The sequence below is a fragment of the Botryllus schlosseri genome, chromosome 14, assembly GCF_051294905.1.
Source record: "Botryllus schlosseri isolate E-star chromosome 14, Bs_hap1, whole genome shotgun sequence".
NCBI classification, from domain to species: Eukaryota; Metazoa; Chordata; class Ascidiacea; order Stolidobranchia; family Styelidae; genus Botryllus; species Botryllus schlosseri.
Window position 1 is genome coordinate 24100529 of NC_137249.1, and position 16655 is coordinate 24117183.

Sequence of the window (16655 nt, forward strand, 5' to 3'; positions counted from 1 at the left end):
TTTGATAAACTTTACCTTTGAGTAAGCCTTGAAACCTTGATTGGCCGTGTCGCAACATACGAGATATAGTGCAAAGCTACGAACGTTGCTGGAAATAACACATTTCCGAAGTCATGACCATCCCATATAACACTGTCAAGCAGTGCAATGAAAACGGTATGGTCGAAAAAACATTAAAGTATCTTTAATGTGACGGACAACAGGTGTTATGTTCTTTATGGTGGCATAAAAAGTAGCCTGTGACACATTTGAATTTTTGTCATGGTACATTGTGTTGTGATGTCATCATGATGATACTTGACTCGAAGCGTAATAAGTGATTCAGAATCGAATCACTCAGGTACTCAATTTTGCCCAGCCCTAGTGCATAGTAATATTTCTATATTTGTCATGGCGGAATGTCAGTCAGTTTTTGCGTAGCATACCACTGCAAAAAGGTCAGACAAATTTGGTCTTGAATCATTATGTCAGAAAAAGAAGTCTGAAAGACCAATTGTTCTTGCCAAGTATGCTACTTTCTGTCTCAAAAGTAAAACCCAAATTGATGGAAAATAGACTCAAAACTGGAAACTGAGCAGTCAACATAATGACTTGACTCGAGTCATAGAACCATGAATCGAACTCGGCGCTCTGCTCGATGAGTTGGACTCGGATTTGACTCGGTGGTAAATTGAAAATGACTCGACTTTAATCTAGTCAAAACTATTGAAGTGGAATCGACTTGTGACTTGGTTACAACCCTGCTTACTTATTTTAATGAGACCAAATTTGTATATTTTTGTAGTGTAGTCAGACATGTACATCAACCTACTCATTTAGTTACTTTTAGTTACTAAAACTAAGTAGTTCTAGTTGGGGATTTGAAAAAGTGAATAGTTTCTTGTTCTAGTTGCGGATATTTGAAAGTGAGTAGTTCTAGTTCTAATTGCAGATTTTGAAAAGTTGATAGTTCTAGTTCAGGGCCGGCCAACCCGTGGCCCGCGAGTGAATTTTCGAAATTAGTAGTATTATCAAAAATGCATTGCACAGATTGTGTATTTGCAAGGCCAATCAAAAATATGATTAGTCTGGCCGCAACACTTGAGATGTGATGACTGAAATATCAGTTCCGACGCATTGGTAGATCTATGAGCCAGTCACATTTTGGTAGATCTTCGTACACTACAATAAAGCAGAATACTTTGAGATCGATTTAACAAAAGTAAAAATTTTCTACACGGTTAGCGCAACATGTTGTCACTCGATTTCTTGCTTTTAATATTGTTACCCCTTTGTGAAAATGAAAGAACGCCTAATGTATCAGATTGAGTCTAACAATATTCTCGGTTACAAGGCAAAGTGTCGTTGAACATATGCGACCTTGCGTTTGCGCTCTCAGAAAGACCGTCGACTTTGAAACCTAGGCTCAAAATGATTGCCGCATGTTGGACGAAGCTTTCGATATCGATATGTTCAGGTGCCGAATAGTCCAGTCCTTGCAAACTGAGCCCAGCGATATACACCAGGCTTCCAATATAGTCCAGTGACAATATTATTAATTTATCACTTCAAAAAATGTTCGCGGCTAGTGGCCCGCAAAATAGTTCGTCAATCGAATGTGGCGATTTGGCTGAAAAGGTTGGCCACCCCTGTTCTAGTTGCTAGTTTGAAAAATTGAGTTCTAGTTAAAATTTCGCATTTCGGAATTCCAGTACTTTGTACTAGTCTGAGCGCTGTGGGTGGATAAAAAATTACCACAGCAACATTTGTACCAAACATGCATTTGCTGCATTCAAGTTTTTCAGGATGACTTCATGATTGGGAGCCAGAGGGTTATGTACTAGCCTACATAATTGATGACGCAGCCTATCCCTTTCAGCCCCGGCTCATGAAGCCTTTTCCCTGAAACACAGAGCATAAGCTAAAGCTAGTTTCAAATATATAATACAAATTTCCTTTCTGCTACCCTTAAAATTCACAATTGCTTTTTCAGAAACTTAACAAAGCACACTTGAAGGTTGAAAGATTTTGGTCGACTGAAGGCGCGGTGTTCGGCTTTGCTCAGAAACTGCAATCCACTAAGGGCAGAATGATACAGGGGATGGTATACGCAATGAAGACAAGACCTGGTGGTGATCCAAGTATCGCTGGCCCAGACGTCAGAAATGCCCTGTGTGACTTTCTCAATAAACAATGCTCTAGCTTAACCAGATGTGTTTGTGGTGTTTCATTTTATTCATGAGAGAAACTATAACTTGATGCGCACTTGCACAGTTCCACCTTTTTCATCAGTATCCTCCATCTAGACCTGCGAAAAGATCAGATTAAGTTACGCTTGCCTAACATTGCATAACAAAGGAATGACTTGGTTGCAACAAGAAAATGAAGGCATAGGGTAAAACCAAATTATGGCTCGGATGATGTACGATGGTTTACCAGCCCGTTGGTACAATTTCAATTTTGGTTAGTGATTCAGAGCTAGGGACATCATTCTCTGCTGCCACTATCAAGGCAGATGTTACTGAATCCCCTTTTCAGTAGGCGTATACCACGGTGACTAACCTACGCACAGCATATCCGTGGTTAGAAACTTGCCTTTGATGTAAAAAATTTGGTAAGGGTTAAGATCACCTACCAAATTAGTGTTGAAGTCCTAAAGTTTTCAGGCAACTCACCCAATACTGCATCATTTGGAGATGGTGTTCTACCTTTTTAGCCGTGCTGCTCTGTTTACAAAACCTCAGAAAAAAGAAGCTGACTAGTAGTGAGTGACTAGGTATTGTGAGCTTTCAGACCTAATATAAATCCAAGAATAATGCATTCCCAACACCATTACACAAGAAGACCAAAATGCCGCAGGTAGCTGGCCTCGAAATACAAGCAGCCTGAATGAACAGCGCGTTACCGTAACTAAAAGTTTGATTGACAGCGTTCCGGGAACCCAGCTGCGCCATTCGTGTTCATACTCAGTCGGTCCCGTAAAAATCTCCGAAAATAAGCGCGTTCATACCGCCCCGAAACACCAGTGTTATGTTCACATAGAGGGGTTCCGGTAAACATTTTCGAGAAATGTTATTCCCGGAACCCCGGTATGAAAAGGGCCAATGGCAGTTGCCTTGTTATCGGATCGGATGTTTGTGTGTCGCTATGTATGCGTGCAATGATGTCCGCGAGACGCCGTGCTTTCGCACCAACATATTGGTTTATGGCTATGCTGTTTTCATGTCACGAAGTTAGTTTGTAGCTCAGTCAGAGGGCGTGAGAGATAATCTTCATTTGTCAATGGGAAATAAATAACGCAGTAACTAAAAATGCAATTGAATGAAGTTTTATGCACAGATAATCGTGATACATGGACGAGAGGCTCATCAACCATCAAGCCCCTTCTAATTTGTCTGATTTCACAAGTCATCATGTTTGTGTGATATATGCGAACCCGCACCTCTAGATTGACATACCTGTAAAAGTCTTACTCTAGTCTCCGAACTTGAATATTTCAAAAACGAGTCGGCGTTTTCGGGATTAAACTAGGGAATGAACCGGCACAAGTCATATTCAAGTGAAACACCAAGTTTATTTTTTACAGTGTAGCTCTCATAGAATAACGGAAGGAAAGTCGATTTGGGAAGACATTTCCCAACACACAAAGCACACAAATACCGACGCCGACATCTCCGACACTACAGACAAGATGCAGGGCACCATCCAACCCTAGCTCTCATAGAATAACGGAAGAAGAATTCCGAAACATCCATGCTTCGCCCATTAAAAGGCAGCGAAGTAACAGTTCGGATGAGAACGTACAGCAAACTCGGAACAGACCCTGCCTACCCCCAAGACCAGACCTGGGCAAAGTGCGGCCCGCGGGCCACATGCGGCCCGCGACATGATTTTGGAATTCAGAACATGAAACACGCTTTTAAATGGTAAAAGGTGAACTAAAATCCTCGACTGTATTAAATGGACCGGAAATGTGCGCGCTCATTTATGTACTGCGTGTCAATGATCTACGAATCCGTAATTCAGATTCAAAGCACTCACAGAATAAACCCAATATAGCAAAGTATGCCGGAAGAAATAAAGTCACAACTCACTGTTTCCGTCAGTGCAGTTCAAACCTTGTTTGTTGTCATTGTTAGTGCAGTTCAAACCTTGTTTGTTGTCATTGTTACAAGCTCTGTGCTTTTAATTGTGACGCCACAGGTTTTCAAATCTCTAATTCTTAAAACGATGTAGTTAGTTCACATGTACATTGTACACCGCACATATACCTTATCAGTCGCCATTGACACCAATAAGGTCATAAACGATGAATAAGCATGCCAAAAAAAGAAAGGTGAACGATGAAGGCCGTAATTTTAAGAAGATTTGGACCACTCAATATTTGTTCACTGAAATTAGAGGCAAACCAGTATGTTTAGTTTGTGGCGAGAAGGTCGCCGTACTTAAAGAGTATAACTTGAGTCGGCATTATGACACGAAACATGCTGCGAAATACCGACACGTGGCTGAGGCTGAGAGAGTGAGAATTTCCAAAGGCATGTTGACGAAGCTAGCAAAACAACAAGGCTGCTTTACAAAGGTTCAGGCATCTAGGGAAGCGGCGACCAAGACTAGCTTTGTCATATCCCACAAAATCGCGAAATACAGTAAGCCATTCTCGGATGGCGAGTATGTGAAAGAATGCTTGTTGGACGCAGCTGATATAATGTACCCTGTGAGCAAAGAATCATTTGCAAGTATCCCCCTATCCCGGCGAACCGTCACCAGACGAATAGAAGACATCGCTGAGAATCTTGAACTGCAGTTAAAAAGTGGAATTGAAAGTTTTGACTTTTTCTCCTTGGCTTCGGATGAGAGCTGTGATGTTAGTGATACTGCCCAATTACTGATATTTATTCGTGGAATAAGGCGGGATTTCAGGATTACGGAGGAACTGGCAGCGCTGAGATCAATAAAAGGAACCACCACGGGGAGCGATATGTTCAAAGAGGTAGGTACATGCATGGTTAAGCTTGGACTGAAATGGGACCAACTGGTCGGTGTTACAAGTGATGGTTGTCCGAATCTAACGGGGAAAAATGTCGGACTTTTGAAACAGATCCAAGACGCAGTCACTGAACACGGCACAGGACATACTTTGACATTGCTACATTGCATTATACATCAGCATGCGTTGTGCAAGTCGGTGCTAAAGCTTAACCATGTTATCGATGTTGTGACTAGGACGGTTAACTTTATCCGAGCACGAAAATTGCATCACAGGCAGTTCGTGGAACTTTTAGAGGAGCAGGAAAATGAGCATGGTGACATCATGTACCATACAGCTGTCAGATGGCTCGGTCTGGGAAAAGTGCTGAAACGATTTTGGGACTTGAAAGCAGAGATTCAGCAATTTTGTGAGATGAAAGGCAAAAGTATCCCGGAGCTCGCAGATATTGAATGGATGGCAGATTTCGCATTTGCTGTTGATGTGATGGCATTGATGAATGAACTGAACACTAAACTGCAGGGCAAGGGCATTTTCATTCATGAAATGCATAACCTGGTCAAAGCGTTCATGAGAAAGTTACAATTTCTTTCAAGTCAACTACAGCACAACACTGTCACTCACATGCAAACCCTAAAAGAGGTAGAACTATCAGCTAATCATCTCAGCAGGTACTCATCCATGTTAGGTGATTTGCATTGTGAATTTTCAAGAAGATTTGCTGATTGTAAAAAGATTGAGAATGAAATGCACCTGGTTTCCTCTCCATTTGCCTGTAGAGTGGAAAATGCACCCAGTGATGTTCAGATGGAACTCATTGACCTGCAATCTGACACAGTACTGGAAGAGCACTTCAAGTCAGCATCACTGCTGGAGTTCTACTCGTCTCTCAAGGAGGAAAACTTTCCAAACATGAGTAGACATGCTCAGAAAATATTGGTTCTGTTCGGATCAACCTATATATGTGAACAGACATTCTTGGTAATGAAGTTCACCAAATCTACGTACAGATCCTCTCTTACAGATAATCATCTGTCAAATCTGCTTCGTATCTCAACATCAAATTTTCAGCCTAACTTTGATGCACTCGTTAAATCCCAGAACAGGTTAGATTTCTCTCACTAATTAAGATCAAGGTACACAAGCATATGAATTCATTTGTTTTGATGCTATATGTTGGGCTGATCTTGTGTTTGTACGTCGCAAAACATCGCTTGTTGAGGTATCTTTGAATTTTATCTGAGAGTTATCAAGGGGTCTAACATTACAAACGCAGCATTTTTCTATCGCGCATCACGACCGAAGCCTAAGTATCAAATCTGAATTTGACGAATTCGGACCAGTACGGGGCTCGTTCACTTTCGGACCAAAAATCCATTTTCTCCGTAAGGCTGTAGTGAGTTTGGTCCGAAAGTGAACGAGCCCCGTAGGTCCGTCAATTACATGTTCCGCAATCATATCGTACATGGAAGAAAAATAGCTGAAACTATGTGAGGGATGGAAAACAGACCTCCAAATTAGGATAAATGATCGTTTATTAGGGTTATTAGGGTTTTATCAATATAAATTCCCAAAAAATAATGAATACACGATAAGACTAGTGTCTTTGCGTTGAAAAGCACAAGGAAATGCCATGTTGACAATTTGTCAACGTAGGTGCCGCAAAGGTAACTTTCGGAGTGGCCCGCCAAAATGTTAGGTGCTTCTATTTGGCCCGCCGGATAAAATAATTGCCCACCCCTGCCCAAGACCATCCAATAAACAAAGGAGGAAAGCCGTGGCAGGGCCAGAACTGCCAGACCTTTTTAGAAAATAAATTCAGCGCCCCACCTACAACCTTCATATCGGTCAACATCAATGGGTTGGATAGACACTGGAATAGTTTTATAGCTTTTGTGAAAGACCAAGACACTGACATACTATGCGTACAAGAAGTGCACGAAGTCCCCACACACAAACGTATCACATGGGCTACCAACAACGAATATGAAGTATATTTAAACGCGATAGATAAAAACGATACCTGGATAAGCCCAGAAGAAGACAAGCCAAAACTCTTATTTCCAGGGAACCCCCATTCTACTTGAAAAGTCGTGGTTACCTGAAAAGTGGACAATAATACACGAAGTGGCTATTCCACATCGTGCACAACATCTGAAAATAATATCAGAAAACAAAACCGACACACTAAGTATTGTGAATGTATGCCCCAGAGTCTGGAAGGATAAAAAAGCTGAATTTCTTCAAAAATCTTATCAGTAACATTGAAACCACCCAGACACCTTTGTTTATTCTGGGTGATTTCAACATAATTACTAAACCAATCGACGCGGAAAGGTCAGATAATTACACCGAAGTGCCAGCAGCCACAGCATGGAAGAACTACATCAAAGTAAACAACATTGTAGACGTCTTCAGGTGGAATTATCCTACTACCAGAATATATACATCAAACGCGCCTTTCAACACAAGAAGAGTTGACAGGATCTACACGAGTAAAGACCTATTATGCGACATAAAGCGCATAAAATACCATATTAATCCTCTCTCCGACCACTCATACTACGTCGAACTGGTCGTAAAACCCAAACATCTTGAGAAATGGGGCAGAGGGACCTGGAAAAACAACCTGAGCCACCTAAAAGATAAAGAAATATAATAAGCTCATTCGAAATACAGAAACACAACTATTCCAGTGTTGGTTAATGGTGGGACGCGCTGAAAAACAAAATCAAAAGAGCATCAACCCAGTATGGTATTAAAAGAAAACAGAAGGAAAGCTAAGAAATAAACCAAAAGACAAGATTATTGGAAGACCCCAACACAACACCATACATGAAGAAAACCTAATTAAAGAGATTAAAGACCTGAAAAAGGCGAAAATCGACTTCCTAATGAATCTGGGATATAGAAACCAACTAGAAAATGGGGAAAACCAACAAAATCCTTTTACGATAAACTAAAAACGAAACAAAAACTAAAGACCATCACGGAGCTCAACAACAACATGAGCCAAGAACCAATACATGACAAAACTAACATCCTTGCACATGTTCGCCAATACTACGGCAAACTGTGCGTTACGCCCCAAAGGCAGTATTGAGGAGATGGTGAGTATCATCACCAAACAAATATCCCTACAACAACGAGACGACCAAGATCAAGTCGTAACAGAAGATGAAATCAAGGCAGCAATAACAGCCAAAAAAACAGCAACCACGCCAGGCCCAGACGGGCTTTCGGCTGAATTTTACGGCTCGTTTTTCAGTATCCTGAAAAACAGCCTAGTTGAAGTATACAATAATGCATTGTGTTTCGCCAACTTTCCAAAAACATGTGGAGAAACCCAAGTAACACTCATTCCAAAAAAAGGAGATATGAGGTCCTTGGATAACTGGCGGCCGATATCCTTGTCGAACACCGCCTACAAGATCATGGCAAAAATCCTAGCCAATAGACTGAAATACATAATGCCAGACATTATCGGTTCTTCACAAACGTGTTCAATCCCCAAACGTCAGATAACAGATGTCCTGCGTAACATCATGGCCACAAAACAACTGGCAGAAAGCAAAAACATACCACATTGTCTGTAATTTCGTTAAAAAAAGGCCTTCGACATGGTCTCCCATGAATCACTGTTTAAAATCATGGAAAAATTTGGACTTGGAAAAAACCTGATAAAAAGATTCATCAGACGTCAACTAGCAAAATTATAATCAACGGAGCAACAACGGACCCTATCCAGATCAAGAGAGGCATCCGCCAATGATGCCCTCTTAGCACCTATCTCTATGTAGCCTACTTGCCTCTGAACCACTGGCTCAAAAAATAAGGAACAACAAACTCATAAAAGGCATCAAACTTGGAGGTGAGTCAGTCAAAATTCAGCAATATGCTGATATGACCTCACTATCCTCGCAACCGATTATGAGTCAATCGAACAAACAAAAATTGAATTCGAAAACCTCGAAAGAATAACTGGGCAACAACTCAACTTAGAAAAAACAGAAATACTACAAATTAACACTTTAGCTGCCAAGGCCTATTATGGAAATTGCCAGTAAACGCCAGCGAACAATGAATTTTCGACTAGTTGGATATTTGGATGGAATCGGGCGTGCTTATAAGTGCCACCTAGTGGTCAAACTAAAAAAGGTTGACCTATTGTATGCAAATGTGATTTTAAAAAAATACTCCCGGCAACGAAAATGGGGGTTTATGACAACAAGCCTATTCAGTAGCCTCGGATACCGCCGTAATCCGGGGATAAAACCAATTCCGGACTTTACTGTACTCATTTCAAAAATATCCTAAATATAGGATCGCTGGCAGTTTATGGGATTGAGTAAAATCCTATATTTAGGATTGTTGGCAGTCAAAGTGTTAACAAGCCGAAAGACGAACGAACTCCTTTACCAAAATTTAATCCAACTTGAAAAACCAGCAATCAGAGTCCTGGGACAATATATAGGTGAAAATCAGGTCACCCTTAATTGGGACAAAGCCATACAAAAGATACAACAGACCTGCCACAACAACAATCGAAGAGGTCTAACCTGGTATGGCATGAAATTAATAGCTAATACCGTGATTATACCCAACGTTACATACCAGGCAAAAACCTATCCGCCCACTCAAGACACCATCGATCAGGTTCAGAACCTTATATGTAAATTCCCGTAGGCGCCGAAAAAAATTGAGGTAATACGAAGGGACACCCCAGCCAGAGAAACGAGAGAAGGGGGTTTTAACCTCCCCCACGTGCGAAGCAGAGTCCAGGCATGCAGGGCTGAAAAAATAAAAGTCATAACACAATTAGAAGAGCCTGGACAGTTCTGGCATCACCACGCACTATACTGCCTAGGATCAAAAGTAAAAGAATTGAATCCACGTCTTTACAATAACAGCAGACCAAACAAGAACCTCCTCGACGAGGAGTGGGAAGAACTGCTTGCCATCAAGAAGTCACGATTGGACGACCGACAAATGGGAGGAGCAGGCTACACAAAAACAACTCTATAGGGCCCTCCGAAACATCAACCCAGCCCCCCCCCCCTCAAGCAAATTGGACAAAACTCCTCTACGACCAGCCAGGAGAAGAACAACTATAAAAAACGAGGAAAAAATAATGTGGTAAAGAGTGGCCCATGAAGGCTACCTTTTCGGAGCGACCCGAATAAAACATAATATCAAAACAACAAAAACAGGCGAAATGGCAAGGCTGCACTGCAGACAGTGTGGACACCATCTTGAAACCACTGCCCACATCCTGTGGAATGCAGTGCAGCCACCCCAATCCTCGTCCTCCTCGAAAATCTTTTGCAAAAAAATGGAAAGAAAATATCACTGCGGAGGAGCAACATACTTTACGCGGAACCCACTAAAACCAACCCGAAACAGTCGAAATTCATAATTGCAATGTACAAAACCCAAATACTCAAACATCGAATAGAATTGGACCGAACAAATAAAAATGAAACCGACAAAGTCAATTTGACAAAAAACATACAACAAAATACTATCAACAGCAAGAAAAGAGACTTTCAAACAAAACACTCCTCTGCAGTGAGCTACAAAACCTAAAAAACAAGATTTTCGAGGAAATACCCTAAAAAAACAGGTCGAATTGAGTTCCAAACGAAAGTTTGGTGAATTCAACAATACCTTAAAGAAAAAAATTGACAAAAATCTCTTCGAAGGAGGAGGGAGGGGCCACAAAAAAGTCACCAACCACTCGCTTCCGGTGGTCACACTGTGCGACGCAAATGCAAATATTAGGCTACTTCCGTCTACTTCAGAGATATTGGAGTATTTGGTTACATGAACGTTTATAAAATACCGTCGTAACAAAGTTATATTTAATTTCAACCAGTTTATGTATGAACGTGAATAAAACCACCAGTCCGGAGCCGGTCCGTATGCTTTGAGAGAGGGGCCGATAATGGGCTGGCTATTCGGAGAGCCGCGAAAAAAAAGGTATCGCGTAAGTACAACTAACGGCTTTTGCAGATTCGAGGAGCGTACCGGAGCCGCTGTGGCAATAGGTTACACTTACCGTAAACGCTAGATAACTTTTTAAGTACCTAGGATAGATTTTTACTTAGGCTACTTTTCTCCTTCTACTTACTCCTTTTCACCGACGGATTTCTACTTCCACTTCGGGTCTCCTTCAGAGTCAAACCTCCTCCCTTCTGAGACCTGACTCGTCTTCGTGAGTCAGGTCTTAAGGAGTCTGTTCCTACCTCTACTGGAGATTTACTCGTCTTCGAGAGTCAACTCTGGTAGAGTCTTTTCTCTTCAAGTCTTGACTCTCTCTCTCGAGTCAAGACTTGCTGAGTCTTTCCTTTCTCTCGCGCCTCTCCCTTGAGGCGACGAGGGACTGTATGGCCTTTTAATTACTAACACGCTACGACACTGCCTAGACCAGTGGTTCTCAACCTTTTTCACCTCGCGGACCGGTAAAATTTCAAAAAATGTCTGGCGGACCGGTGAACTTTCAAAATTGAAATGAAGCCAAAATGTAGAGTATGCAACCGTTTTTTTTTTGCAATTATGTGGTGCTAGAAAGCGTAATTTCGAGGGTTTTGATCGTATTTAATTATTATTCATGATGACATCCATGTGATTTTATGGTGGTGAGTCTGCCTAGTCGAGGTAAAATTGCCTTGTCCAGATAAACGTGGTACCGCTTAACCGACCACGCCAATTCTAATAATATTCTTCTCTTTGACAATATCGAGAGAAGAACCGTATTGTAGTCGAACCAAGCACCTTTTCGTGCTACATTGCTCATTGCCCAATGCCACCAGAAACAGGCTACTCTGGCAACTACCTATACGAATACAATGCGTGCCGCAAGAAAACACATTACAGCAGCTATACCGGCCATCCGCAAATCCGGGCCGAAAAAGCACTTCGTCAGCCCAACCCAAAAACGCTGGTCTTGGGGCGTCCACAGGGCGATAAGTGAAGCTTCCGGGGGCTTCACCCCCAGACCCTACAGTTGGGTGGATGTTTTCACATGTATTTGTGAGCACATCCATTCTACTCGGCGTAAGCAGAGAGTTTACGTAGCCTAATTGCGCCAATAGCGAGTGAAGCGGTTTTCTCGCGGCGGAATTTTTGGCACACCTTTCGGAGTCCCATGTTAACCAAAGCTTCATTACGCGTTGGTACGTCGTGGAGTGGTAATGGCTGACGCCGAAATACCTCTAGACCAGTGCTTTTCAACCTTTTTGTGCTCCGTTCGCACTTTTTTTGTAAAATAAATTTCATTCGCACAAACTAATCGGAAATTGTTATACAAAAAATAGACGAAGATAGGCCTACTTAACAACATTTTGTTCAAATATGCAACGAATTGGCTACTATATAGCGTAAGCTATCAAGTGTCTCAATAAGAAGGCAACTTTTTTCGCTCGTTTTGCTTCCAATTATTTCACTAAAACCCTTTTCGGCCTAACACTGTTGTTGGGAATTTGTACAAAAACGTCTACTAGTGCTTGGATGGCCAGGTCTTAAAATCTGTTCTGCACTCCTATCCGAATACAGCGTATTTTTCGCGGGTGAAAAATGCTTGCTGGCAAAAACTGTATTTGAGAGCTGACAAAAAGGTCCCGCAAGGCTCCAATCTGTCGAAAGGATGAAAAAACCATGATTGTGTTGAGGCTTTTGCTTTATTACTTTGGAACATAAGGTGCAAAACGATCAGGAGAGTAGGCACATTAGAGCTCGCTACCTGATGATACATTGCTCCAACTTCTGTCTCGCAAGTTTATGAGAAGAGCAAATAACTCATGATACTGTGTGTTATACTCTTTGGCTCAATTTAACTTGAGAATTCATGACAGTTTAATAACGGTAAAGCAGATTTTAGACTACCACCAAAATCTGAGTGTCTGTGACATCTCGCGACCCGAGCCTCAACAACGAAAAGGAAATTATTTATAACATTACAGCAGTTGTATGCTACATTTTACGGGCATGTAGGACATACAGAACGCGCAAACCACAATTCTACCCAACACAGCTCTACAAAACATGTCTGACGCACGCGATTTCAAATTAGGGCGAATTTAATTCCTCTGCGTATCGCAGTTGTACTACTGTCTACTCAGATTGCAAGAACGGGACTATTCCGTGCAGACAACGGAACATATCTAGAAAGGTTTGGCCATCCAACTTCGGTAATTTTTAGACCGAGGTTTTGTCGCCGCTTATGTTTTTGACACCGCATTTTATCAGCGGTTTGTTTGCCAAAATTTGACGTCTTCATGTGCCCCCACGCAGAAAGGGGTTGGCCTCGAAATGAATGAGTCTCATAGGCCTGAACTCGCTCGTTGCACACCCCTACGGCCTACACTAGTTCATACCAACGGTCTTCGACCATGTTTTCCAGAAAACGACAGTCGGACAAATCTTATCATGAATTCTCAAGCGTGTCTCGCTTATTGGCTATACGATATGTAGAAACGATCGCAGGATTTTTTTGCAATAAATATTCCATACATATTAACAGATAGCTCTGGCACCGTGTAGACCCAAAATTATACCCTTTGCGGTCCATACTGTAATAACCCTTGAAGGGGTAAAAATTTGCGTTACAGTAACTTGCAAATGTGAGTCTGTAATGATGGTATTTACTACTATCCTCGTACCTCGCGCAAATCGAACAGTTATTGCGAAAATATGATAAATGTTTAGCGAAAGAAAGCAGAAAGTCAATTTGACGTCATTTTGTCCAGCCTGTCGTGGGCTCCGATGATGTACTGTATGTCCGCCAATATAATATAGAGATTGTAGAGATCTTTATACTGTCACTACACCAGCTTCAAACCAGGCTTTTGGTACGTGATAATTAGAGTGCGGGAATATTAGTTCACTACGGCTTGTGAGGGCTACGATGAGTGGTGCGTCGTATTAAGTTTTACAATTGCGTGGCAACTACAAAAGTTACACTGATCTTAAATCTCCTATTTGGTTTATTTGAATTATTCCACGTCAGAAAAGTTAACAATTAATCACGGTTTTCATTCGCACTCGATCCGGATTTCCATTCGCACCATTCGCACTACCTTCGTCATTCGCACTCGATCCGGATTTTCATTCGCACTATTCGCACCACCTTCGTCATTCGCACATCAATTTTTTTCATTCGCACGAGTGCGAACCGTCACACAGGTTGAAAAGCACTGCTCTAGACCATTCAGTATTTCTCAGAGAAGGGCGCCTAATAGGCTAAGCCAAACATTTAGGGATACTAAATCGGAAATTGAAAAATTCTAGAAAACGTTTCAAATATGATATGATTTATGTTCATTTGCGAAATAATTTTGAGCCCTATTCAAGCTCGGCCCCTCTCCAGTTGGGCGGTTTGGGGTGCCCCCGTTACGGTACTGCACAAAATGAATGAATTGAAAACCAATGATCAAACTGTGCTGTTTAGCGATGAGTCGGCTCATATCTGTTCTGTGTACTTGTCACTTGCTTGTCGTCAAATGACACGTCTTGAACTTTAAGTCAAATCAAACATGTTTCCAGCCCCAATGTTTCATCACGAAGTTATGAATCAGTTTAAAATTTGATGTTTTATTTATTTTATCAATGAACAAGCCTTCAACATTGCATCTTGAAATTAAAGTATAAAATTGTGATATGCCTGGCGGACCGACAGGAATGTCGTCGCGGACCGGCACCGGTCCGCGGACCGGCGGTTGAGAACCGCTGGCCTAGACCAGTGGTTCCCAAATGGTGGGGAATTCCCCACTGATGGGGAATTTCGGGATTTCTGGCGGGGAATAGAGTCACTTTTGAAAACCTCTTTACAGTAATATTCTCCTTTATCAAATGACGTTCTGAAATGCCGATCGTATCTCGAATATTTCTTAGCTCATTTGCAATTCGGCGATTCATATTATCAGTGCCTCCAATTAGTGAGAATCGCCTCTATTACGGCAAGCGATCTCCAGCGCGACAGTGTAATGGTGATGCGACCGGATGGCTTCTCGATTGGCAAGTAGTGGGTTCGATCCACGGCAAGGTCAAACCAGACATTCGAAAATTGGTATCCGCTCAGCAATCACGGATAGCATATAGGTAGACGGGGTAGATACATATATTTACGGAGGTGCGTTCACGGTTACCAGTTCACTGTTGTGTAGGGTTACCATAGGCTTACCATATTTTGGAAATGTAAAAAGAGGACACTTTTTCAGAAATTTCAGACATGCAAAACTGGAGAAGAATCGATGATCGGTTGACTAAAAAAAAAAGGTCATCACTTCCGCTCAGAGCCCAAAATAGCGTTTTTCTCTCCACATTGCCAGGTAGATTTTCTCTCCACATTGCCAGGTAGATGACTAAAAAATGCCAGGTAGATGACTAAAAATAAAAATAAAAAAAAAACGGTCGTCACTTCCGCTCAGAGCCCAAAATAGCGTTTTTCTCTCCACATTGCCAGGTGTATGACTAAAAAAAGGTCATCACTTCCGCTCAGAGCCCAAAATAACGTTTTTCTCGTGGATGAATAAAAAAAAAAAGGTCTTCTTTTCGCTCAGAGCTAAAATCACCGCTTTCCCTTCCGAAATACCCGCCGGAGCTTCACTTCTGCGCTTATTTGCGGCATATCACTAGCATTTTCCTCTAAATTTTCAAAAAAGAGGACAAAAAAGAGGACAAAATCTCAAAAAAGAGGCAAAAGGGTGTCCTCCGAGGATACTCTCAAAAAAGTCAAAAAAGAGGACAAATCCTCTTAAAAGAGGACGTATGGTAGGCCTAGGTTACCATATCTTGGAATCGGGAAAGGAGGACGCTTTTCCAAAATTTTCAGACTTGGAATACTGGAATAAAATTCGGAAAAAATGGTAAATAAAGTCGTTACTTACGTTCGAAGCACGAATTCCTATTTAGCGTCATTTATGCCCATTTTCACTCGAATCTACCCACTTTCTTAACCCTAAAAGCTGTAAAGGAGGATGAATGTCCAAAAAGGACGACATTTAGGCGTCCTCGGATGACATTTTCAAAAACCTGAAAAAAGAGGAGGTATATTGTAACCCTACTGTTGTGTTGATTTTATTGTGTGCTGATCAATTCCGGGGATCTAAACAATCTCCAATAGCACGTAGGCCTACTACTTACTAGGCAAAGTCTTGCAAAATGTTGTTGGTGGTAGCTTTTTAAAAGGGTGGATGTGGATATAGAGATTTTAGGTGGGGAATGAAGGCTCGGAATATTTCGGAAGTGGGGAATTAGGATAAAAGGGTTGGGAACAACTGGCCTAGACAGTCGTCGTACGACCCTTACGCAGACCGAAACTACGGTATCGATTGCCAGTGAACTCGGCCCATGACGAATTCGGCCTATTGAACTCGGCCCATGACGAACTCGGCCTATGACCAACTCGGCCCGTTGGGAATTTCTTAGTATTAATGATTATAAACGTCGTAAATTGTAGTATTTGTCGGAGGAAATGGTTAATTTGGGAATGATGGACATGTCGTACGAATGCTGGGGGAGGGCAGTATTGCAGTTCTCAGAATTTGAAGTTTTACTTGCCGCCGTCATAACACGTGGGGATTGCCAGTGAACTCGGCCCATGACGAACGCAGCCTGGGGATTGCCAGTGAACTCGGCCCATGACGAACGCAGCCTATGACGAACTCGGCCCATGACAAACTCGGCC

The 16655-nt window shown here is 41.9% G+C and overlaps 1 protein-coding gene, 1 long non-coding RNA gene and 1 pseudogene across 9 annotated transcripts in view; 1 reads left to right on the forward strand and 2 right to left on the reverse strand.

The window, feature by feature from the left end:
• Positions 1-16655, reverse strand: part of LOC145456561 (uncharacterized) — a 390319-nt gene that overhangs the window by 326244 nt on the left and 47420 nt on the right. The window lies entirely within an intron of this gene.
• LOC145456548 (trans-1,2-dihydrobenzene-1,2-diol dehydrogenase pseudogene) overlaps positions 1-16655 on the reverse strand; it is a 355453-nt pseudogene that overhangs the window by 204075 nt on the left and 134723 nt on the right. The window lies entirely within an intron of this gene.
• Positions 4133-9994, forward strand: LOC145455958 (general transcription factor II-I repeat domain-containing protein 2B-like). Its single transcript, XM_080333990.1, has 2 exons — positions 4133-5885; positions 9837-9994. The coding sequence occupies exons 1-2, from the start codon at positions 4289-4291 to the stop codon at positions 9992-9994; spliced, it is 1755 nt and encodes a 584-aa protein (XP_080190116.1). The 5' UTR covers positions 4133-4288.